The 21,328-nt window shown below is 40.8% G+C and overlaps 2 protein-coding genes across 6 annotated transcripts in view; one reads left to right on the top strand and one right to left on the bottom strand.

The window, feature by feature from the left end:
• Positions 1-21,328, top strand: part of CDH13 (cadherin 13) — a 1,025,542-nt gene that overhangs the window by 343,043 nt on the left and 661,171 nt on the right. The window lies entirely within an intron of this gene.
• On the bottom strand, positions 20,086-21,150 carry LOC145514951 (large ribosomal subunit protein uL18). The gene has a single exon (XM_081514143.1). The coding sequence runs from the start codon at positions 21,082-21,084 to the stop codon at positions 20,191-20,193; it is 894 nt and encodes a 297-aa protein (XP_081370269.1). The 5' UTR covers positions 21,085-21,150; the 3' UTR covers positions 20,086-20,190.

Here is a 21,328-nt window from a genome sequence, read left to right as displayed (position 1 = left end):
TTGATATCTGTAGGGGCAGGGGTCCTGGAACCAGTCCCCTGTAGATACTTCAGACACCAAGGGGTGACTGTATTCTGCCTTTGCTCTCTCACTGAATTCCTCTCAGGACAGCTGTCCATGTCAGACAACTGAAGCTGTGCTTCTTCAGGTGAGAAAAGCAATATCCTTAAGTGCCAACCATGCCCCAAGCACTGTTGGCATTTATTCAACAAATATGAACCTAGCTCCTCAATGTGCCTCACTTATCGGTACTGAAGATATAAAAGCGTATGTACCCACCAATAGTGCAAGATGGTTCCCTTTTCTCCACACCCTCCCCAACATCTATTGTTTGTGTGTATATATATATATATATTTTTTTTTTTTTTTGGATGATGGCCATTCTGAGCAATGTGAGGTAATACCTCATTGTGGTTTTGATTTGCATTTCTCTAATAATGAGCGATGTTGAGCATCTTTTCATGTGCTTATTAGCCATCTGTATGTCTTCCTTGGAGAAAAGTCTGTTTAGGTCTTCGCCCACTTTTTGATTGAGTTGTCTGATATATATACGGAATCCAGAAAGATGGTACCAATGAACCTATTTACAGGGCAGCAATGGATACGCAGACATAGAAAACAGACTTGTGGACACAGAAGGGGAAGGAAAGGGTGTGACGAATTGAGAGCATAGCAGGAAAACATATACATTACCATGTGTAAAACAGATAACCAGTGAGAATTTGCTATATGGCATAGGGAGTTCAAACTGGTACTCCGTGACAACCTAGAAGGGTGGGATGGAGTGGGAGGTGGGAAGGAAGTTCAAGAGGTTGCAAGAAGTTTGCAAGAGGTTTCCAAGAGTATGCAAGAAGTTCATGCATACCTATGGCTGATTCATGTTGATGTATGGCAAAAACCAAAACAATATTTTAAAGCAACTATCCTCCAATTAAAACTAAATAGATTCTAAAAAGTGTACATAGTCTGTTGATTGGTGGCCGCAAAGGAAATGGCCACATATATCATAGCACCCAGAACCTAGAAAGTGACCTTATTTGTATAAAGGACCTTTGCAATTGTAACTGAGTTAAGGATCTTGAAATGAGATGGTCCTGGATTGTCTAACTAGGTGTCCTTATAAGAGACACGCAAAGAAGCAGCACAGAGAGGAGGGGAAGCTCATGTGAGGATGGAGGTGGGGATGAGGGTGATGCATCCTCAAGCCAAACAACACAGGGAGCCACCAGAAGCTAGAACAAGCAACGAGTGGAATCCGTCCCAGAACCTTCAGAGGAAGTGGGACTCTGTTAATTCCTTGGTTGATTTTGAAGCCTCCAGAATATGAGAGAATATCTAAATTTCTGTTGTTGTAAGCAACAAAGTCTGTAGTAGTTTATTAGAGCAGCCCTAGAAAACTGACACAGTGAACTAAGAAGGCCAGAATCCCTGTCCTTGTGATGTGCTCGCTTCATCTGGGTGCAGACAGACAATAGAAAAGCGAAATGTAATGGATGCTGGATTGTGACCAGTGTGGTAGAGAATAACCAAGCAGCCCAAGGGGGCAGGGATTAGGGGAAGAGCTGTGGTCATGAATTAAGTGATTACCAGGCAAGGCCTTACCAAGAAGGGGACATTCATGCAGGACTGGGAGGAGGTGAAGGGACACATCGAGTAGGAGTCCTCAGGAAGAGCGCTGTAGATGAGGGAAATTCAAGGATAAAGGCCCCGAGACTAGAGGTGCCTGGTGTATTGAAGGAATTATAGGGAAGCAAGGGAGAGAGGACCAGATCACACAGAGCTCTTGCTTGTCTGTGCCTGTTTACTCAGCACACATTTATTGAGCATGTACTTTATGTATTATTTCATGACGTTCTTACAAAAGCCTGGAGAGGTAGGTATAAAATTCCTACTTCACAGATGAAAGCACTGATGCTCTGCTCAGGATTACTCAGCTCTTTTTTGGCAGCAGTGGAATAGAAATCCAAATTCAAAGCCCTTTCCCCAACGTGGAAATGATTTAGATAAACACCTGTTACCTCACTTAAAATTCTCCTATAAGTGTTTCGTTCCATATAACTGTCTTGATAAGTAAGCCCAGCTTCCCCTGTGGCTAATGCAAATATGTTTTAAATGGAAAATTGCTGTCAGGAGGTGAGAGGGGTCTATTACTTTGGCAAAGGTTAAGGGCTGTGGGTTGCTATCTTTCATGATGTCTTTAGAATCTTGCAGTAACTTTGTGACTTCAGGTATCATTGGACTGATACTTTCTCTTTAAATTGACTAAGTGGTTTTTCCTTTCATTTAATATCTCAAAAGCCAGATTCATAAACAGGGACAAAATAAGAAATGCTGTATAGGGAGAATAAATAAATGTAAAATCAGGATAGTCACATATGATCACAGATGCAGCCGCAATATGGAAAAGAGAACAGAGAAGGTATTTCTTATGCAAACAGTTGTAACCAAGTTGCAAACCGCTCAGACTTGATCACATTGGCCTCTCGTGTTGATTACTCTATGTCCTGTTTTGGGGTGTTACAGGAAGAACTAGGGAAAGACAGGTAAAGGAACCGAAGGCAAGCTCTACCTACTGCTCCAACACAGTGGTAGAGCACAGAGAGGATTCCCAAGCCTCATGGGAAACTCCTACACTTGCATTCAAAGAAACCTCTGAATGTTTGATGGAAGTAGTTAAAGATCTGTGAACAGTGCTTAACTGGCACACTGGGTCTCCTAAATAATTCTGCATAAGCAGGAACTTACATATTTATGATGCGTCTCTGCCACTTCTTTTATATTTTCATTTGGTTTGTTTTTGAGGAAATTCCAAGTGAGTTTGCTTGATCTAAATACTGTACTTCATCACATTAATAAGAGAAGAGGTAGAAAAATCAAGACAATTGAATGAGTCAGCCTAAATTCGATGCTCAATAAATGCTCTCTGGGGGAAAAAAAAAATGACCTCCATTGATGAGAGGGAAATTTGGATTTAGTGAGGATGTATTCATGGGCTAATTAATGCAACAGTGGAATACTGAGTCTAGAAGCAGAAACATGCTCAGGTGAGCTGGACCTGATTCCTGAACCAGGGATATTGGCTTTCTCTTGCAGCTATTATGGTAGATAGCAGGGACTCAGATGGGGAAGGGAGAGAGGGGCAGGAAGACAGCAAATGACTCTTCAGGCTCAAGAGGATGTATATTGGCCAGTCAGAATGGCCTTCATCACAAAGTCTACAAATAATAACTGCTGGAGAGGGTGTGGAGAAAAGGGAACCCTCCTACACCATTTGTGGGAATGTAAATTGGCGCAGTCATTATGGAAAATTGTATGGAGTTTCCTTGGAAAACTAAAAATAAAGTTGCCATATAATCCACCAGTCCTCCTCCTGGGCATGTATCTGGAAAAGACAAAAACTCTTATTTGAAAAGATACATGCCCCAGTGGTCATAGCCAAGACATGGAAGCAACCTAAATGTCCATCAACAGATGAATGGATAAAGAAGATGTGGTGTGTGTGTGTATGTATACACATTCACACATACATACAATGGAATATTAATTGGCCATAAAAGGGAATGAAATAATGTCATTTGCAGCAACATAGATGGGCATAGAGATTATCATACTAAGTGAAGTAAGTCAGTGAAAGACAAATACCATATGATATAACTTACCTGTGGAATCTAAAATATGGTACAAATGAATTTATTTACAAAACAAAAACAGATTCACAGGCATAGAAAGTAAACTTAAGGTTACCAAAGGGGAAGGAGAGGAGAGATTATATTAAGAGTATAGGATTAACAGGTGCACACTACCACATACAAAATAGATAAAGCACAAGGACCTACTTACTGTATGACACAAGGAACTGCATTCACTATCTTCTAACACCCTATAATGGAAAACCATTGGAAAAGAAGACCATATTGTGTTGGCCAGAAAGTTCATTTGGGTTTTCCTATAACATTGCATGGCAAAACCCAAATGAACCCTTTGGCCAACCCAACAGATATATACATATATATGTATGACCAAATCACTTTGCTGTTACAAACCTGAAATTAACACAATATTGTAATTCAGCTATACTTCAATAAAAAGGAAGAAAAGGATGTGTGTTGGGAAGAACTCTGATTTAACAATACTCATATCAGTTCAAACCTGGGCACTCACATTAATTAAGGAATTGGCTAATAGCTATAATAAAGATGCTCCAGCCTTATCCAGCCTTCAGAAATGGCAACAGGGAGGAAAAGGAGAAGAAAAACATCTTTTTTTTTTTTTTTTTAAAGGACACTGGTTACAAGTAGTCTTCTCACTTCACTTTATTCTCCATGAACAAGAGCTGAGCCACATGACCATACTCAGGGCAAAGAACCATAGGAAGTGTAGTTTCTAGCCAAGTAGCTATGTGCCAAAGTAAAACCCAGAGAATACTGATAAGATTCCATTACTACAGGAAGACACACAGTTTCTGGCAGAGCCAAATGAATGAAATAATGCCATTTGCAGCAACGTGGATGGACCTAGAGATGATCATACTAAGCAAAGTATGTCAGACAGAAAGGCTCCACCCTTCACTTCACAGTACTTTGCTTTACTGTCTCTACTTAAAAATTAGGTCAGAAGAAGGGAGATATTTTCTACTTAAGCCTGTAAACTCTAGGGCCCAAACCCTTCTCATTCTTTCTTCCTCTTCAAATCTCATTTCTTTCCAGTTCCTTACATTCTGCTACACATAGACACACTAAAGCAGTTCTAAAGTCCTTAGCTGCAGGCTAGAGAACCCCCCCCCCCCACCACATAGCTCAGTGTCTCTCACAAATTGAGCTGGCTACTCCGACTAACAGCCTCAGGCCTTCACCTGTCAGAATTCCAGGTAGAGCACTGAACAATGTTTTCCCATGTGAAGGACAAAGACAAAGGAGGATCTCCAATTACATATGTGTTCACCTCCTCCTCTGCCCAGATACACAGAACTTGTCTCACAGAGTAGTTTGTTTAGCAGCAATGTTGAATTCTCATCATAGCTTATGCTCACATTCTCACCAGGAGCATCTTAATTGGTTCTCTATCTCAGACAGGAGGGCTTGGCTTCTGTGGATTTTGCTTTGTTTTGATTTGATTTGTTTCTCTTTAAAATATTTGCAGTGGATTCAGCATCTTTAAAATAATGCCTGCCAGGGCATTTACAAGGCCTGACAAAAATTATAGCAAGTTGCAGGGTCAGCCTCATCCATAGTGGTTCAAAATGAATAGCAGACAGTGAAAATTTTGGATTAAAATATGACCTCCACTATATTATTCAGAGCATCCTCTCACTAGCATTTGGTGTTTGTTTGTTTGTTGTTCTTTTTAATGAGACAAAAGTCATTAATTTTCAATTCACAGTATAATGTAAAATCATTTTGAAATGTACTTAGTCCAGGATCAGCATTACATTTTATATGCTTGAGGTCAGTAGCTTAAGATGGCTGGCATTTTACACGCACAGTGCTGAACTCAAATATCATTTAACATGACGCTCTATAGTAACTGTCATCTTCTGGATGCTAAGTGGGGGTACTTTCAAGTCTGAACCGCATCTTTGATTAAAAAGAGACTCAATATAATAGTTAATTACCATAAAGGAATTTGTTCTCATGTTAGGTGTATGCTTTAGACCCAAGTAATAATTTTTCATTAATACAGAAAGAGAAAAAAATGTGATCTGAGATGGCTTCTCCCTGATGCATAAGAAAACAAAATTCAGACACATCTCATAAACAGTTTTGACTGACATGACTTACTTTTCCCCAAGGCAGCTCCTTTGTGAAAAATGCCGAAGCCTGTCTTTCTGAGCAAATCGAAGGCTAGGCCTGGGAAAGATGTGGGGGCAGGAGGCTCAGGGAAGGCTGGCCTAGCCCTTCGCCGCTTGGTGAGGCTTTGATGACACTACTTGCTGCCACTTGGTTTGCTCGGTCTTTGTTAACAGACCAAAACCGAATGAGGGTTATTCACTGTTGTAGTCCCTGGTTTGCTTCTGATAGTGTCTAATCAAGAATCGAAGTGAAGTGAGGCATAACGCCAGCAGAGTTGGAGGGGAGTCAGGAGCCATTGGAGAAGGCAATGGCGCCCCACTCCAGTACTCTTGCCTGGAAAATCCCATGGACGGAGGAGCCTGGTAGGCTGCAGTCCATGGGGTCACTAAGGGTCGGACACGACTGAGCGACTTCACTTTCACTTTTCACTTTCATGCATTGGAGAAGGAAATGGCAACCCACTCCAGTGTTCTTGCCTGGAGAATCCCAGGGACGGCGGAGCCTGGTGGGCTGCCGTCTATGGGGTCGCACAGAGTCGGACACGACTGAAGCGACTTAGCAGCAGCAGCAGCAGCAGCAGCAGGAGCCATTACTGATGTTTAAAAACTGTCTTTTCAAAATGATGGCAATTTTATTTTCAGAAACTGGTTTCACCCCAGTATGATGTTTGAGTGAGTTGGAGTAGAATTAACTACAGTTCCTAAGAGTTAGTCAAAACAGAATGATCTGATTTTGCATTAAAATGCTGCACCTGTTCCACTTTCTCCAGATTTGAGTGACTTAGATTCCAGTGATAGCCAATAATGTTTACTGACCCTTTATGCTAGCCACCACAGAGACTGATCTGTGAAATCTCTTCTTAGACTCACTCTAGTCTCATGAGTTACATGCACCAACATGCACCCCATTTCACAGATGAGCAAACTACAGTTCAAGAATGTGGCATAGCTTGTCTATGATTCTATGACTTGCCAAGTTCTGAGCTCTGATTCTTTAAACTATGTTGCTGCCCAGAGAAACTTTCCAAAGAGCGAAAAAAAAAAAAGGAAATCTGGTGAGGAAATGTCTTAAAATTATGATGCATCTAACTTTTTCTTTTTTCCACATCCATACCTGGCCAAAAAATGACAATAGAAGGTCATCTTATGTTTGTCCTTTGCTCCAGTTGGTTACCTGCCTATTTAATTTGCTACTTTTATTCATTATTAAGTAATTGGTAGATGATAATAGCTAAGTAAAGGAATGAAAATGAAGGGAATTAATCAATTTATTGATTGATTCACCATGGATAGATCCATCATGTGCCAGGCACTGTTACCAGCTCTTAAGATACCCTGAGTTTGCATTCTTGAGAAAGAGGAAGTCAGTAAACAGTATAAGTAATGAAAATGCATGATGAGTAATTTTGATAATGGAAAGTGCTAAGAACAAAAAAGCAAAGAAATGTCGAGGCAGGAAGTATTGAAATGTGAGATGGGAAAGCCCCATGACTAAGGTGGCATTTGAGTAGACACCTACAAGAAGTTAGGCAATGAGGAGAGGAGCTGTGGATACGGAGGGGAAGAGCCCCACAGGTAGAGAGTATAACAGATGCAGAGGTCCCGAGGCAGGAGCATGCCTGGGGGCTTGAGAAAGAATGGGAAGGCCAGTGAGGCTGGAGTGACCAAGGGCAAGAAGAGGACATGAGTCATGGCATGAACTAAATGATGTAGGGTATTCATGTTAGAGTAGGAGCTTCACTTTGACTCTAAATTTTGAGTAGAAGGGTAACATAAACATAAAACTGTATCTGAACCTTTCTTTCCTATGTTGAGACCATTGGGGGTGGAAGTGAATGGAGGGGAGAGAGGGAGAGCAGTGTAGGATCTACTGCAATTGCTCAGGCAGGAAGAGGACTCCTCCCCTCCTTTCTTTCAACTTCATAGATTTGTGTTTTCAAATCTATCTCATTCAGAATGATGAGTCACTGAATGACAGTTAATTAGGCCCTTTGATATTAGCATCCATTATATGGCATTTTCTGAGAGAGACCTATCTCCTTTGGGAGACAGTGGTGCAGAAAAACAACCCTCTCAATTTAAGCAGAGTGGATCAATAAGAGCTGTTTTTCATTTGCTTAGATTTTGATGTTTATTAAAAAAGAAGGGCTGTGTACCAACTGTAGTTAAGTCTGTTATTTTAATAAAATTACACATGCAAGTATTTTAGGTGCCTTCCTGTGTAACAAATGCTTCACATTTTCATTTCTCAAGATAATTATAGACAATAAACATCATTATTCCCATTTTACAGGTCAGCATATTGAGTGTCAGAGATTCTGTACAAAATCTTGTACAGCTGGGGAGGGAGGACTCTTCACATCTGTGCATTCCAGCTCCCAAGCCAATATTTTCTCTGTGTATTTAATGGATATTTGTATTTTTTAATTAAGTATTCAGGAGTGCATATTTAATACTGGCTAATGTGTTTCTAATCGAATCACTGAGTCATGTAGCTGTTCAGTCATCTGGAAGATGATCTTTGCCAAGGGTTGTCACTCTTGAGTATCAACCAGACTCTCCTGAAGGCCGTGTTCACATGTAGATCACTGGGTTCTGTCCCCAGAGCCTCTGATTTAGTCTTATATGGAGACCAGGAATGCATTTCTAACAAGCTCCTCAATGGTGCCAATGCTGCTGATCCTAGGACCATACTCTGAGAATCCCTAGTCTATGCCAATCCTATCATTTCTGCAATGAACAAATTGAAGAGGGAGGTTAATACTATGTTTGTCAGAAAACTCGCCCTCCTGCCTGAATTGACTCTGCAAGAATTGAACTACAGAGATATATAACTAACTCTCAGAAGTGGAAATTTAGAGTTTGGTTTGTTGGCTTCTTTGCTTATTTTAATTCAAGAGTAGAAACCATAGGATGTCTTTGTTCTCACATTTTCTCCTAATTCATTATCTCCTTTTGAAAATTTAATCAAGAGGAACTGCCCCCTCACACACATTCCATTTCTGCTGCCCTTTTTTTTCCCTTTTTCACTTTGAAATTTGTGCTGTGCTTTGTAGTTGCTCGGAATATTTTCAAAAACATCGTCATGTGGATGGATCTGTAACAAACATGGCTGGTGAAGGCTCTAGATAGCTGCCCAGACCCCTACTGAATCAAAGAGTTGCTTTTCTTTTTTTTTCTTTATAAAGGAATTAGAGATAATTTGTGCATTTGAGACTAGACACATCCTTTGGTGAAATCTATCAGTCCATTTTTGATGTTGGTCACCAGTAGTGGTGCCTGCTTGCAGTCAGTTGTAAAAAACAACTATGTGGTTCTGTTCATCCTTCAAGGTGAAGCTCAAAGCCATTTCTTCCATGAAACCTTCTATGGCTCAGGCTCAAACAAGACCTCTCGTTCTTTTCTCCTTCCCAGAGAACTTAGTTCCCACTTCTCCTGTATTCCCAGTTATGCAGCACTGTCACCTGATTTTAAGTGGCTGACTGACTCACTGACTATCTCATTATCATTAAAGACAGGGTCTGAACTTTCTTCTGTTTTATGCATATGGGACCCATAGAATCCTTGAGACTAGTTTGCTGAGCAGGTGAGAGACAGCAGAGGCAAATAGGAAGAGATGTGAGCTTTGCAGTTGGGCAGATTGGTTTGGAGCTCGAGTGCTTCTATACCTGTTACATAGGCACAGCTTCACAGATTTGCCTGTCGCACAGCTTCCGTTTGGACTCAGTTTCTTTATTTGTGAAGTGGGGAGATAATACTAATATGACACGTAGTTGTGAAAAATTAATAAGATATTGAGATAATGCATGCAAAGTCCTAACTCACTGCCTGACTCACAGAAAGAGTTGAATAAATATTAGATGTAAATGCAGTGTTCACAGACCCACTCTAACCTTTGGAGGGTTATTTAAATGGGAATTGAGTTTCTAACTTCAATCCAGTGTGAAAATCCAAAACCGCCTCCCTAACTTACACCAGTTCCTGGAGGCTTGTGTCTTCATAGCCTATCTTGCCTCTGGGTCCTATGCTTTAAAGGCTGCCTCATTCTTGACCAAACCAAGCAAACAATAAAACATGGCCCCTGAAACAGTGTGCACAAGAAGCCCACACCATACACATCATTTATGAAGAAGTTGAATTTTACTGATGAATTGCGGATCAGGGAAGTCATTCATGATCTTCTACCACGTCTCCAGCTTTCCGCTTCCTTCCCCCCACAATTCTGCTCCTCACATTTTCTCACTTGATTTCCTGTTTTCTCCGAACTAACCTTTATTTATTTAGGCAGAGCTCTTTAGCAACCACTGTGTTTTCCTCACCCAAACCCAATGGGAGGCTCAATAGACCTCAGGGTCTTGCCCTTGCCCATCTTCCTCAGAGGGCTTTGGGTTGAGTTCAGCAGCTGTTTTATTCATTACAGCTATTAGGAATGTTTTCAAAGTTGTTACTGGTGAAAGAGGGAGCAACAGCTCTACCTCATTTTCCCTTCATTCCTCCCGCACTCTGGTTAATTATCACCAGATTTCACTTTTATACCCACTCCCTAGCCTAGAACTATGTCCTCCTTACTCAGTACCCTTTAAATGAACAAAAATTCATATCTATGATACCCAGGCTTAAAAAGCATTAAGAAATCAGGAAACCATCCAATTCAAACTTATAAAATTATAGAAGAAATATGCGATGTAGCTCAAATGTGGTACTTTTCTGAGTTCGTGGGGTATTTAACTACTTAAAATACACAGCAACTATCCCTTTGCATTGCTGCAATATGGCTACTAACTTTGTGGAGATGTTAAAGCAATTTGAGGGATTTTTGATTTCTTTCTTTTGACTCTCTACTCAAACAAATAGCGATTTACTTCTTGCTAATGAACCAAGCCCTCATCAGAGAAAATAAAACCACTATTTCCTTACTACCTTTGGGTTGGATAATTCCCATTTCATTTTCCAGGAAGCTAAGTCTTCAAATGGCTTCACTTACAGAGTGAAGAAAATCAGACATCTTAGTCATTTGGGGGATAATAATGATAGACTGTCTACAAGGAAAGAAACAAAAATTAATGACAAATCACATGGGAAAATGACAGATCACTTTATGTGTGTGAAACAGACCTTGAAGACAAACAGTTTTGTGTGTGAGCTTGAGCAAAAGCATGATTCTCAGCTAATTTCTTGGCTCTAAATTAAATTATTGCTTTAGAGACATAAAAAATATAGATATACACAATTCCCTTCTGTTCTTTTGGGTATATTCATCTTTTCTATGAGTGCTTGCCCATATATTTAATGACTGCAAATAATGGATTTAAAAAGTTTATTTAAAAAGTTAAACCCCTCGGGATTCTATTTTGGATGGAAAATATCTCCCAGCAGATCTTTATTTTTGAAAATTAAAAGTAACACACAGGCATTGAGATAACATTTAGTTGAGTGTGAGTCATTTTCCTCACTCTGTTGATTGTCGTTGTGGCTAATCATGCGACTGAGAGCACAAAATCCATTGTGGAGGGTTTGCTTGCCTTAGCACTCAGGTGGCTTAGAGTAGATCTCTTGAAAAATGGGGGAGAAAAATGTGACCTTGGCCTACAGCAGGGGTCAGCAAACTTTTTCAGGAAAGATCCAGAGAGTAAATATTTTAGGCTTGTGAGCCAGACAGTCTCTGTTGCAACTATTCAATCCTGCAGTTGTAGAACAAAAGCAGACATGGACAACATGTAAGCAAATAGTAGGGTTGTGTTCCAATAAAAACTCTATTTATAAAAGAAGGAGTTGGCTGGAATTGGCCTTCCGCCCATAAGTTTCTGATTCCTGGTCTAGAGGGACATGCGGCCGTAAGATGACCTATAAGCTCTTTGCTTCTCTCAGCTGATTTTAGAGATTTATGTCAGTATATCAGTATGAATTCATCTCATGGATTCAACATCTCAATTGGACATGCTCTAGAAAGTCTGCAGTGCACCTTTCTCTATACAGCTGCCCCCCCCCAACAAACAAATAAACAAACCAAGGCAATGAGGCCCATCCTCTGGGGTCATCATAGCATTTCCCTTTCACAGGTTCTATACACACCCCAAACCCTGGTTCACAAAGTGGAATCAAGTGTTTCACCAAGAGCCCCAAGGCTCCCTCTATCCATCAGCAGAGGAGATGAACAGGAGAGCAGAAATAACATCGAAAGCTCCGATCCACCTTTCAAAGTTGGGTGCCAGTGTGACATCTGATACAGGAACCATCTGACAGATCATCCATCGAAGACTGATTCATTTGGAAAAAATTGACTGAGTGCCTACCATTTTTCAGGTTCTATGCTAGTACACACTAGAGACACAAAAGTTACTAGGTTGATAAAGCCCTTGAAAATGTGAAGGTTTTATTCTTGTTGAGGGTGGGGGAGTGATATGAGAGGAAACCAGGAAGAAGGTGGCTGAACTGAGTTTTCTCTTTGAAAGGGAGACTCTGTTAAGCAGCTGTGTAGTAGTAGTAGTAGTAGGAAGAAACATCAGCTGCATCCTTGCAAACATGTATTCATTCCACAAAACACATGTGCCTAGTCTCTGTGGAGCAATGAAGGTAGAATGGCAAGCAAGACATAGTTGCTTAAAGAAGCTCACAGTCTAGTAGAGAGAAAAACAAAGAAACAAGAGATGACAATTTAAATTCCTAAGTATTGGTGCACACCGTGAAATTTACAGGAAATGAAATTAAAATGGCCAGTAGTATGAGACCAAGGCTAACATCACTATTCATCAGAAAAAATGCAAATTAACAATATACTTTTTTGCAACTCTCAAATTGGCAAAAAATCTCATATTATCCACTGTTAGTGTGAGGAAAGAGAACTCTATTACATGTTGGATTAGAGTCCAAGGCCATAAAATCTTTCCAGTGGATGATTTGTCAAAGTCTAACTAAATTTTAAATGGGCATTTCATTTGAATCAGCAGTTTCTAAGATGGGTCTCAACTGTAGAAAGTAAAATGCTTGCATATATACACAAAGTCAGGCCTAAAGGTGTTTATTACCAACCGGTTAGTAATTATGAAACAGAAAATATCCGTGTCCAGCAGCAGGAGACTGCTTTAATGATAGTGTATTCATACTAAGTGGTATTATCTAGTCATGAAAAAGAATGAAGTACTTCTATATGGGCTGACATAAAAAGTTTGTAATAGGTATATGAGCAGAACTACTGTAGCATATCTGTGTGTGTATAGCTTGTTAATCTGGTAGAATATACATCAATTTGTGTGGCTGATGGGACAATATGGGATGGAAGGAAGGTACATTTCCCTTTTCACTCCAGTGAAATTAAAAATGTTGTCTTGTATTTGGAAATGGCCATTAAAATACTATGTGTTGGAAGATGGGTGCACAGTAAGTTCCAGCTTGATTCTCGAAGGGGCTGCAGTTCAGTAATCTATAGAATAACCAAATCTATACCCCTGGAGTTCCTTGATTATTCGGAACACTTCTTCAAAGTGGAAAGAAGTCATTCCTTTCTGTCTGGTATTTTCCCAGGATATGTCAAGTCCTATTCGTAAGTGATCGTATCAGAAAATCAACATAATCCAAAGGTCCTCTCTTCACAGTGTTTGCAGTAAGTTTCCAGCATCTTAGCATTTAAGTGTTTTCAGATTACATCCTTTTAAACATCTGTGATTCATTATTGTAAATATCACAGTTGTGTGGGACCAGATGCTTCAGCTTGCAGCACATATACATAAAGAAAAAGCACGAGCAATAAATCTCGGAACCTGAGACTTGCCGTGGGTAGGTGCAAAAAGAACACTTCCAGACACATGGGGCCTTCTGTAATCACAGTAATATACTTGAGATCCCCTATAAGAATCCTTCAATTGCAAAAGTTGCCACTTTTGATGGAAAGCTGATTTACGTTTGGCTCATGCACTTCCCCTGATAATTCAGGTAGGGTGGAAAGCCTTCAGCTGTGCTAGCTTTTACTTCTTCAGGAAATGAATGTGAGCCATTGTTGTCAAGAGAAGAAATCACAGGAAAACGGGGTACCTTTAACAAGTGATGAGATACTCTTGGCAGGCCGCCTCCTACATTCCCATGAGGCTAAAGCTAGAGACGATGCCATATGGCATCAGGGATGCAATAAAAATCTCTTGGCAACTGGAGGATGAATAGGCATGACCTAGAGGGCTGATCATTTCCTTGCTTACATCAGAAACCCATATATGTATGCAATAATTAATTGTGCTTCATGTATTGTAAGCTGGATCGCTTTATTTTAATTTCCTGATAAGGTCTTGTCAACTAGACAGAACCAATTTGTAATCACAGCTGGTGAGCATCTCACCCACTGCAATTAGGGAGGAGGTGAGTGAATTAATTGGTTACAACCATAGAAAGTCCACTAATATTCCTGACTACTAACTTTTACCAGGGTTAGTGCAGAGCATAGCCAGAGAGATGGAGATGAAGCTGTAGGAAGCTCCCAGGTTAGGTTACCAAAGCCTAGGTCAGGAGAAAATTGGGAAGGGGCAAAAGTCAGTGTTTGGCACTGTGTTACAGTTTGATTGGCATCCCTTCTGGCTATGAAGTCACCAACCTCTCAATACCTCAGGCATACCTTTTGGGAAGGGTACTCATTCTTGCCTCAGGCAACAAACACTTGAGCCCCCAAACACTACTCTGCAGGTAGCACAAGGACATCTCTGCATGGAAACACTCTAGGTATGCACAGGGAATGCAGGATGGGGTGTTCAAAATGCCTCAGGACTTCTCATACACAAGATACCCATCCACACACTGTCCGCAGACCATCTACGAGTCTTAATGAAAATCAAACCATTCTGAAGATCATGGATCAAACTTCCATGCTATTTTTCCCCTTCCCAATGTTGTCTTATCTCCTGTAATCTGGGGATTTGTGATGACTCTGTAGTAGAATAGCAGAGCATTGGTCTGCACAAAGTCCAAATCTCTAAAGTTCTTTGATAAAAGTTATAGACAGATCAATAGTAGCAAATTCCACACATATTTTCTTTCATCCTTTAAAGAAACCATGCTAATAAAAGCACTTGAATACTTTTAGATGTTTTGGGGCTGCATAAAGATCTGGCTGGGTCTCCTTCATGTATTTTCCTAAACCTTTTTCAGAGCTCAAGTATTCCCTGAGGTTTGATCTACAGGGTCTTCTGGCTTCTGCTATATGGGTTTTCCTCCTGATGGATTTAATCATTGGCTTCAACATTCTACTCATCTCTGTCATTGACACCTCTTTCACCTTTAGGCAGACCAGCTTCCTGTTAATCCATGGGCTCTAAACTACTAAAATTTAGTTAGAATAAAATTTAGATAAAATATTCTAAAGTTTGGAATAAACTTCTAACATTTACTTTGAATTTCACCATCCTGGGATGATCCTGCCTCTTCCCTCAAGACCTGAGACAGGACTCTAGAACAGACATAAAGAACAGAGCTCCAGCTTTGCTACTTAATGCTGTGCAGCCCAAAGAAGTTTTCTTAATCTCTCTGAGTCTTAGTTTCCTCATCTATAAAACACTACCTTCATGGAACTGTTAGAGAACTGAAAGAAATGTTTGTTAAGTATCTAGCTGTGCTGCTGCTGCTGCTAAGTCGCTTCAGTCGTGTCCGACTCTGTGCGACCCCATAGACGGCAGCCCACCAGGCTCCATCATCCCTGGGATTCTCCAGGCAAGAACACTGGAGTGGGTTGCCAAAATGGTAACTATTAGAGAAGGTAGATATCACCCATGAAAAATTAGCATTATGGGTTTGTAGAGTGTCTTGAAGATCTAGGGAAATGCGTTGGTGATTCCCAATGCATGCTGATAGTGAATCAAAACTCTTTAACACTTGATGCAACAGCCACTTATGTTCACTGAACTAGTGTGAACTAGAGGGAATGATAACATTCACGTGGCATTCTCAGCTAGGTCATAAACCAAAGTCTGACATTTTATGAATTCTTGATACCCAATCAGTTTGTCCATTTTTGTGCATCAAGTGGATTGGAAGGCTAACCCAATAAAGATTGATTTGTTATATTTCATGTGAAAAATTCCTCTTTAATTACTAGCTTTTGGAGAATTTTTCAAATACAACAGTCAAAGGATGCAGAGCGGTGCAGTGAAAAGCCTGGAGTGTGGTGGAACTAGGTTTGAATTCTATCACTAACCTTTGCACCATAGGCAACTCAACCTCTCCAAGTGGACTGCATTTCCCCTTCTGTAACAGTTGAAATATCACATGAAGATTGGGGTGGGGAGCACCACTGATTGAATATCTATTATGTTCCCAGTACTCTGTTAAAGGCTTGGTGGTTAGTTTCTCCTCTCCTAGAACCTTCCCGCTTCGTCTTCCAGGTTGTTTGCTTGTTTGTTTATATTATTTATATATATTTGTTTATTTTTGGCTATGCTGGTTCTTGGTTGCTGCCCGGGCTTTTCTCTAGCCGAGGCAAGCAGGCGTTACTCTCTAATTGCAGTGTGCAGGCTTCTCATTGCGGTGGCTTCTCTTATTGCAGAGCGTGGACTCTAGGGCGTGCAGGCTTCAGTAGTTGGGGCACATGGGCGCAGTAGTTGTGGCTCCCGGGCTCTACAGCGTAGCCTCAGGAGTTGTGGTGCACAGGCTTGGTTGCTCCGCAGCATGCGGAATCTTCCCAGGTCAGGGATCAAACCCGTTTCTTGCATTGGCAGGCAGATTCTCTACCACTGAGCCACCAGGGAAGTCCCTCTTCCAGGTTTGAATACTTATAGATCAGTGTTTACTGAGTGCTATTTCAGATTACGGATTATGAACTCTTTATAGACCATCTTTTCTGTTCACGATAGCATTTTAAAATCTAGTTCAGAATTTTAAATCAGAAGCTAATTAAATACACATTCCCTGAAGACTCTTATTATGTCTGTTTATTCATCTTAGACATTTTAATTTATTTCTAAGTTTGGGTTACCATTGCCACTCTCCCACCTGCCTTCATCTCCAAATCATCACCTCATCCCTTCTAAAACCCAAGAGCTTCTTTGGGAACCCAGAAAGAGAATAGCTGATTATCCTGCTTCAGTTCTAAAGAAGAGAATGAGTCAAAACTGAAGGACCTTTAGGTCTACGATGCTTAGTTCTGCTAACTTGATGGTAGCCATCATTATAACTAGATCTTCAGACTTTCATAGCCAATTAAAAAATTGGCCCACAAGATTTTCATACTTTTACTATTTAGTTTATGGATTAGGATAATATTTACCTTTAAAAGTTATAATTCATCCCTTCAAATGCTCCTAATGTGTATTCTATAATTTTGTTGGGACTTAAGGCCAAAACATTGTCTAGAAAAACACATCCAATTTATAATAAAATATAGAAAAAATATACAGAAATTCACTTTCTAAGCAATTTTCAGAGAGTCAGTTCAGTTCAGTCACTCAGTCATGTCCGACTCTTTGAGACCCCATGAATCGCAGCACGCCAGGCCTCCCTGTCCATCACCAACTCCCAGAGTTTACCCAAACCCATGTCCATTGAGTCGGTGATGCCATCAACCATCTCATCCTCTGTCATCCCCTTCTCCCCCCGCCCCCAATCCTTCCCAGCATCAGGGTCTTTTCCAATGAGTCAACTCTTCGCATGAGGTGGCCAAAGTATTGGAGTTTCAGCTTCAACATCAGTCCTTCCAATGAACACCCAGGATTGATCTCCTTTAGGATGGAGTGATTGGATCTCTTTGCAGTCCAAGGGACTCTCAAGAGTCTTCTCCAACACCACAGTTCAAAAGCATCCATTCTTCAGTGCTCAGCTTTCTTCACCGTCGAACTCTCACATCCATACATGACCACTGGAAAAACCATAGCCTTGACTAGATGGACCTTTGTTGGCAAAGTAATGTCTCTGCTTTTAAATATGCTATCTTGGTTGGCCATAACCTTCCTTCCAAGGAGTAAGTGTCTTAATTTCATGGCTGCAATCACCATCAACAGTGATTTTGGAGTCCAAAAAAATAAAGTCTGACATTGTTTCCCCATCTATTTCCCATGAAGTGATGGGACCAGATGCCATGATCTTAGTTTTCTGAACGTTGAGCTTTAAGCCAACTTTTTCACTCTCCCCTTTCACTTTCATCGAGAGGCTCTTTAGTTCTTCTTCACTTTCTGCCATAAGGGTGGTGTCATCTGCATATCTGAGGTTATTGATATTTCTCCCAGCAATCTTGATTCCAGCTTGTGCTTCTTCCAGCCCAGCGTTTCTCATGATGTACTCTGCATATAAGCTAAATCAGCAAGGTGACAATATACAGCCTTGACGTACTCCTTTTCCTATTTGGAACCAGTCTGTTGTTCCATGTCCAGTTCTAACTGTTGCTTCCTGACCTGCATACAGGTTTCTCAAGAGATAGGTCAGATGGTCTGGTATTCCCATCTCTTTCAGAATTTTCCACAGTTTATTGTCATCCACACAGTCAAAGACTTTGGCGTAGTCAATAAAGCAGCAATAGATGTTTTTCTGGAAATCTCTTGCTTTTTTGATGATCCAGAGGATGTTGGCAATTTGATCTCTGGTTCCTCTGCCTTTTCTAAAACCAGCTTGAACATCTGGAAGTTCACGTTTCACGTATTGCTGAAGCCTGGCTTGGAGAATTTTGAGCATTACTTTGTTAGCATGTGAGATGAGTGGAATTGTGCAGTAGTTTGAGCATTCTTTGGCATTGGCTTTCTTTGGGATTGGAATGAAAACTGACCTTTTCCAGTCCTGTGGCCACTGCTGAGTTTTCCAGATTTGCTGGCATATCAAGTGCAACACTTTCACAGCATCATCTTTCAGGATTTGAAATAGCTCAACTGGAATTCCATCACCTCCACTAGCTTTGTTCATAGTGATGCTTTCTAAGGCCCACTTGACTTCACATTCCAGGATGTCTGGCTCTAGGTGAGTGATCACATCGTCATGATTATCTGGGTCATGAGGATCTTTTTTGTACAGTTCTTCTGTGTATTCTTGCCACCTCTTCTTAATATCTTCTGCTTCTGTTAAGTCCATATCATTTCTGTCCTTTATCGAGCCCATCTTTGCATGAAATGTTCCCTTGGTATCTCTAATTTTCTTGAAGAGATCCCTAGTCTTTCCCATTCTGTTGTTTTCCTCTGTGTCTTTGCATTGATCACTGAGGAAGGCTTTCTTATCTCTCCTTGCAATTCTGTGGAACTCTGCATTCAGATGGGAATATCTTTCCCTTTATCCTTTGCTTTTTGCTTCTCTTCTCTTCCCAGCTATCTGTAAGGCCTCCTCAGACAGCCATTTTGCTTTTTTTGCATTTCTTTTCCATGGGGATGGTCTTGATCCCTGTCTCCTGTACAATGTCACGAACCTCTGTCCATAGTTCATCAGGCACTCTGTCTATCAGATCTAGTCCCTTAAATCTATTTGTCACTTCTACTATATACTCATAAGGGATTTGATCTAGGTCATACCTGAATGGACTAGTGGTTTTCCCTACTTTCTTCAATTTAAGCCTGAATTTGGCAATAAGGGGTTCATGATCTGAGCCACATTCTGCTTCCAGTCTTGTTTTTGCTGACTGTATAGAGCTTCTCCATCTTTGGCTGCAAAGAATATAATCAATCTGATTTCGGTGTTGACCATCTGGTGATGTCCATGTGTAGAGTCTTCTTTTGTGTTGTTGGAAGAGGATGTTTGCTATGACCAGTGCGTTCTCTTGGCAAAACTGTATTAGACTTTGGCCTGCCTCATTCTGTACTCCATTGTCAAATTTGCCTGTTACGCCAGGTGTTTCCTGACTTCCTACTTTTGCATTCCAGTCCCCTATAATGAAAAGGAAATCTTTTTTGTGTGTTAGTTCTAAAAGTTCTTGTAGGTCTTCATAGAACCATTCAACTTCAGCTTCTTCGGCGTTACTGGCGGGGCATAGACTCGGATTACTGTGATATTGAATGGTTTACCTTGGAAACGAACAGAGATCATTCTGTCGTTTTTGAGATTGCATCCAGTTACTGCATTTCGGACTCTTTTGTTGACCATGGTGGCTACTCCATTTCTTCTAAGGGATTCCTGCCCACAGTAGTAGATATAATGGTCATCTGAGTTAAATTCACCCTTTCCAGTCCATCTTAGTTCACTGATTCCTAGAATGTTGACATTCACTCTTGCCATCTCCTGTTTGACCACTTCCAATTTGCCTTGATTCATGGGCCTAACATTCCAGGTTCCTATGCAATATTGCTTTTTACAGCATCGGACTTTGCTTCTATCACCAGTCACATTCACAGCTGGGTATTGTTTTTGCTTTGGCTCCATCCCATAATTCTTTTTTTTTTTTTTTTTTTTTTTTTTTTGCCTGTTCAATAAGTTTATTATTGTCTTATCTGAAAAATCTTGATAGAAAATTGTGGTTTGGTTTAACTCTCAGCAGCTCGTTCCTGAGCTCTAAGGAAGCTTGCCTTCTTCTGAGCTACCCGATCTTTCTTCTGGGCAAGTGACATTTTGGGACGGTTCCACCTCTTCTTTTTAACTTCTTTCTTAGGCTTCTTCTCATACACTGGATTCTCTCGTATTGCAGCATGAGCTTTCTTATACATCTCCTCCATCATGTCTGGAGTTACGTTGTTCTTTATGTACTGAGAGAATTGTTTCTTGTAAGCATCTTCATCTTCTTCAATCAGATAACGCATGTAATCTGCAACGTTCTGCCCCATGATGTGCTTTCGGTGTACCTCAGCACTGAATTCTTTGCTTTCTGAATCATAACCAGGGAATCGTTTGGTACTGTGAGGGATAGACAAGCCTCCATCGACAGCTCCCTTTAGGGCCCCAAAAACTTTATTCCCGGTAGTAGTTCTGGCAAGTCCTGCATCCAAGTAACAGGTGAAGGCACCAGGTTGACCATCAATGCTTTCCACATTGTATTCATCTCCAGTCACCTCAACTTGGCCTTCATAAATTTTGTCCATACCAAACCTATTAAGAAGCCTGCGGGCCAGCAGCAGGCCAGTACAATATGCGGCAGCATAATTTGTCAGGCCAACCTTCACACCGTATTTTGGGAGTTCGTGAGCATAAGCTGCACAAACTATCATATCTCCTTCTATACGGGCATAGGCAATCTGACAAATGATATCTCTGTTGGTTACACGAACAATCATTCTGTATTTAGGTGTGTTGTACTTATTTTTATCTTGGATTACCAGTCGTTTCCGAGCATAGTAGTCAGTTTTGCCCTCTCGCCTTCTTCTGAATTTCACTTGGTATCTCTTGAAGTAGGCCTTGTTCTTGACAACTTTAACAAACCCCATCCTGCGGAACAGAACCCCGACTCCGCAGCTTGCCACAGAGCTGCAGAACCAGCACGGCTCCGGGGGGGAAAAAAAAGCCCATAATTCTTTCTGGAGTTATTTCTCCACTGATCTCCAGTAGCATATTGGGCACCTACTGACCTGGGGAGTTCATCTTTCAGTGTCCTATCTTTTTGCCTTTTCATACTGTTCATGGGGTTCTCAAGGCAAGAATACTGAAGTGGTTTGCCATGCCCTTCTCCAG

This window comes from Giraffa tippelskirchi, chromosome 7 (genome assembly GCF_054371585.1).
Source record: "Giraffa tippelskirchi isolate mGirTip1 chromosome 7, T2T-mGirTip1v1.2.pri, whole genome shotgun sequence".
Lineage (NCBI taxonomy): Eukaryota > Metazoa > Chordata > Mammalia > Artiodactyla > Giraffidae > Giraffa > Giraffa tippelskirchi.
The sequence above is the reverse complement of the archived record's forward strand: the minus strand, read 5'-3'. Positions and strand labels throughout refer to the sequence as shown.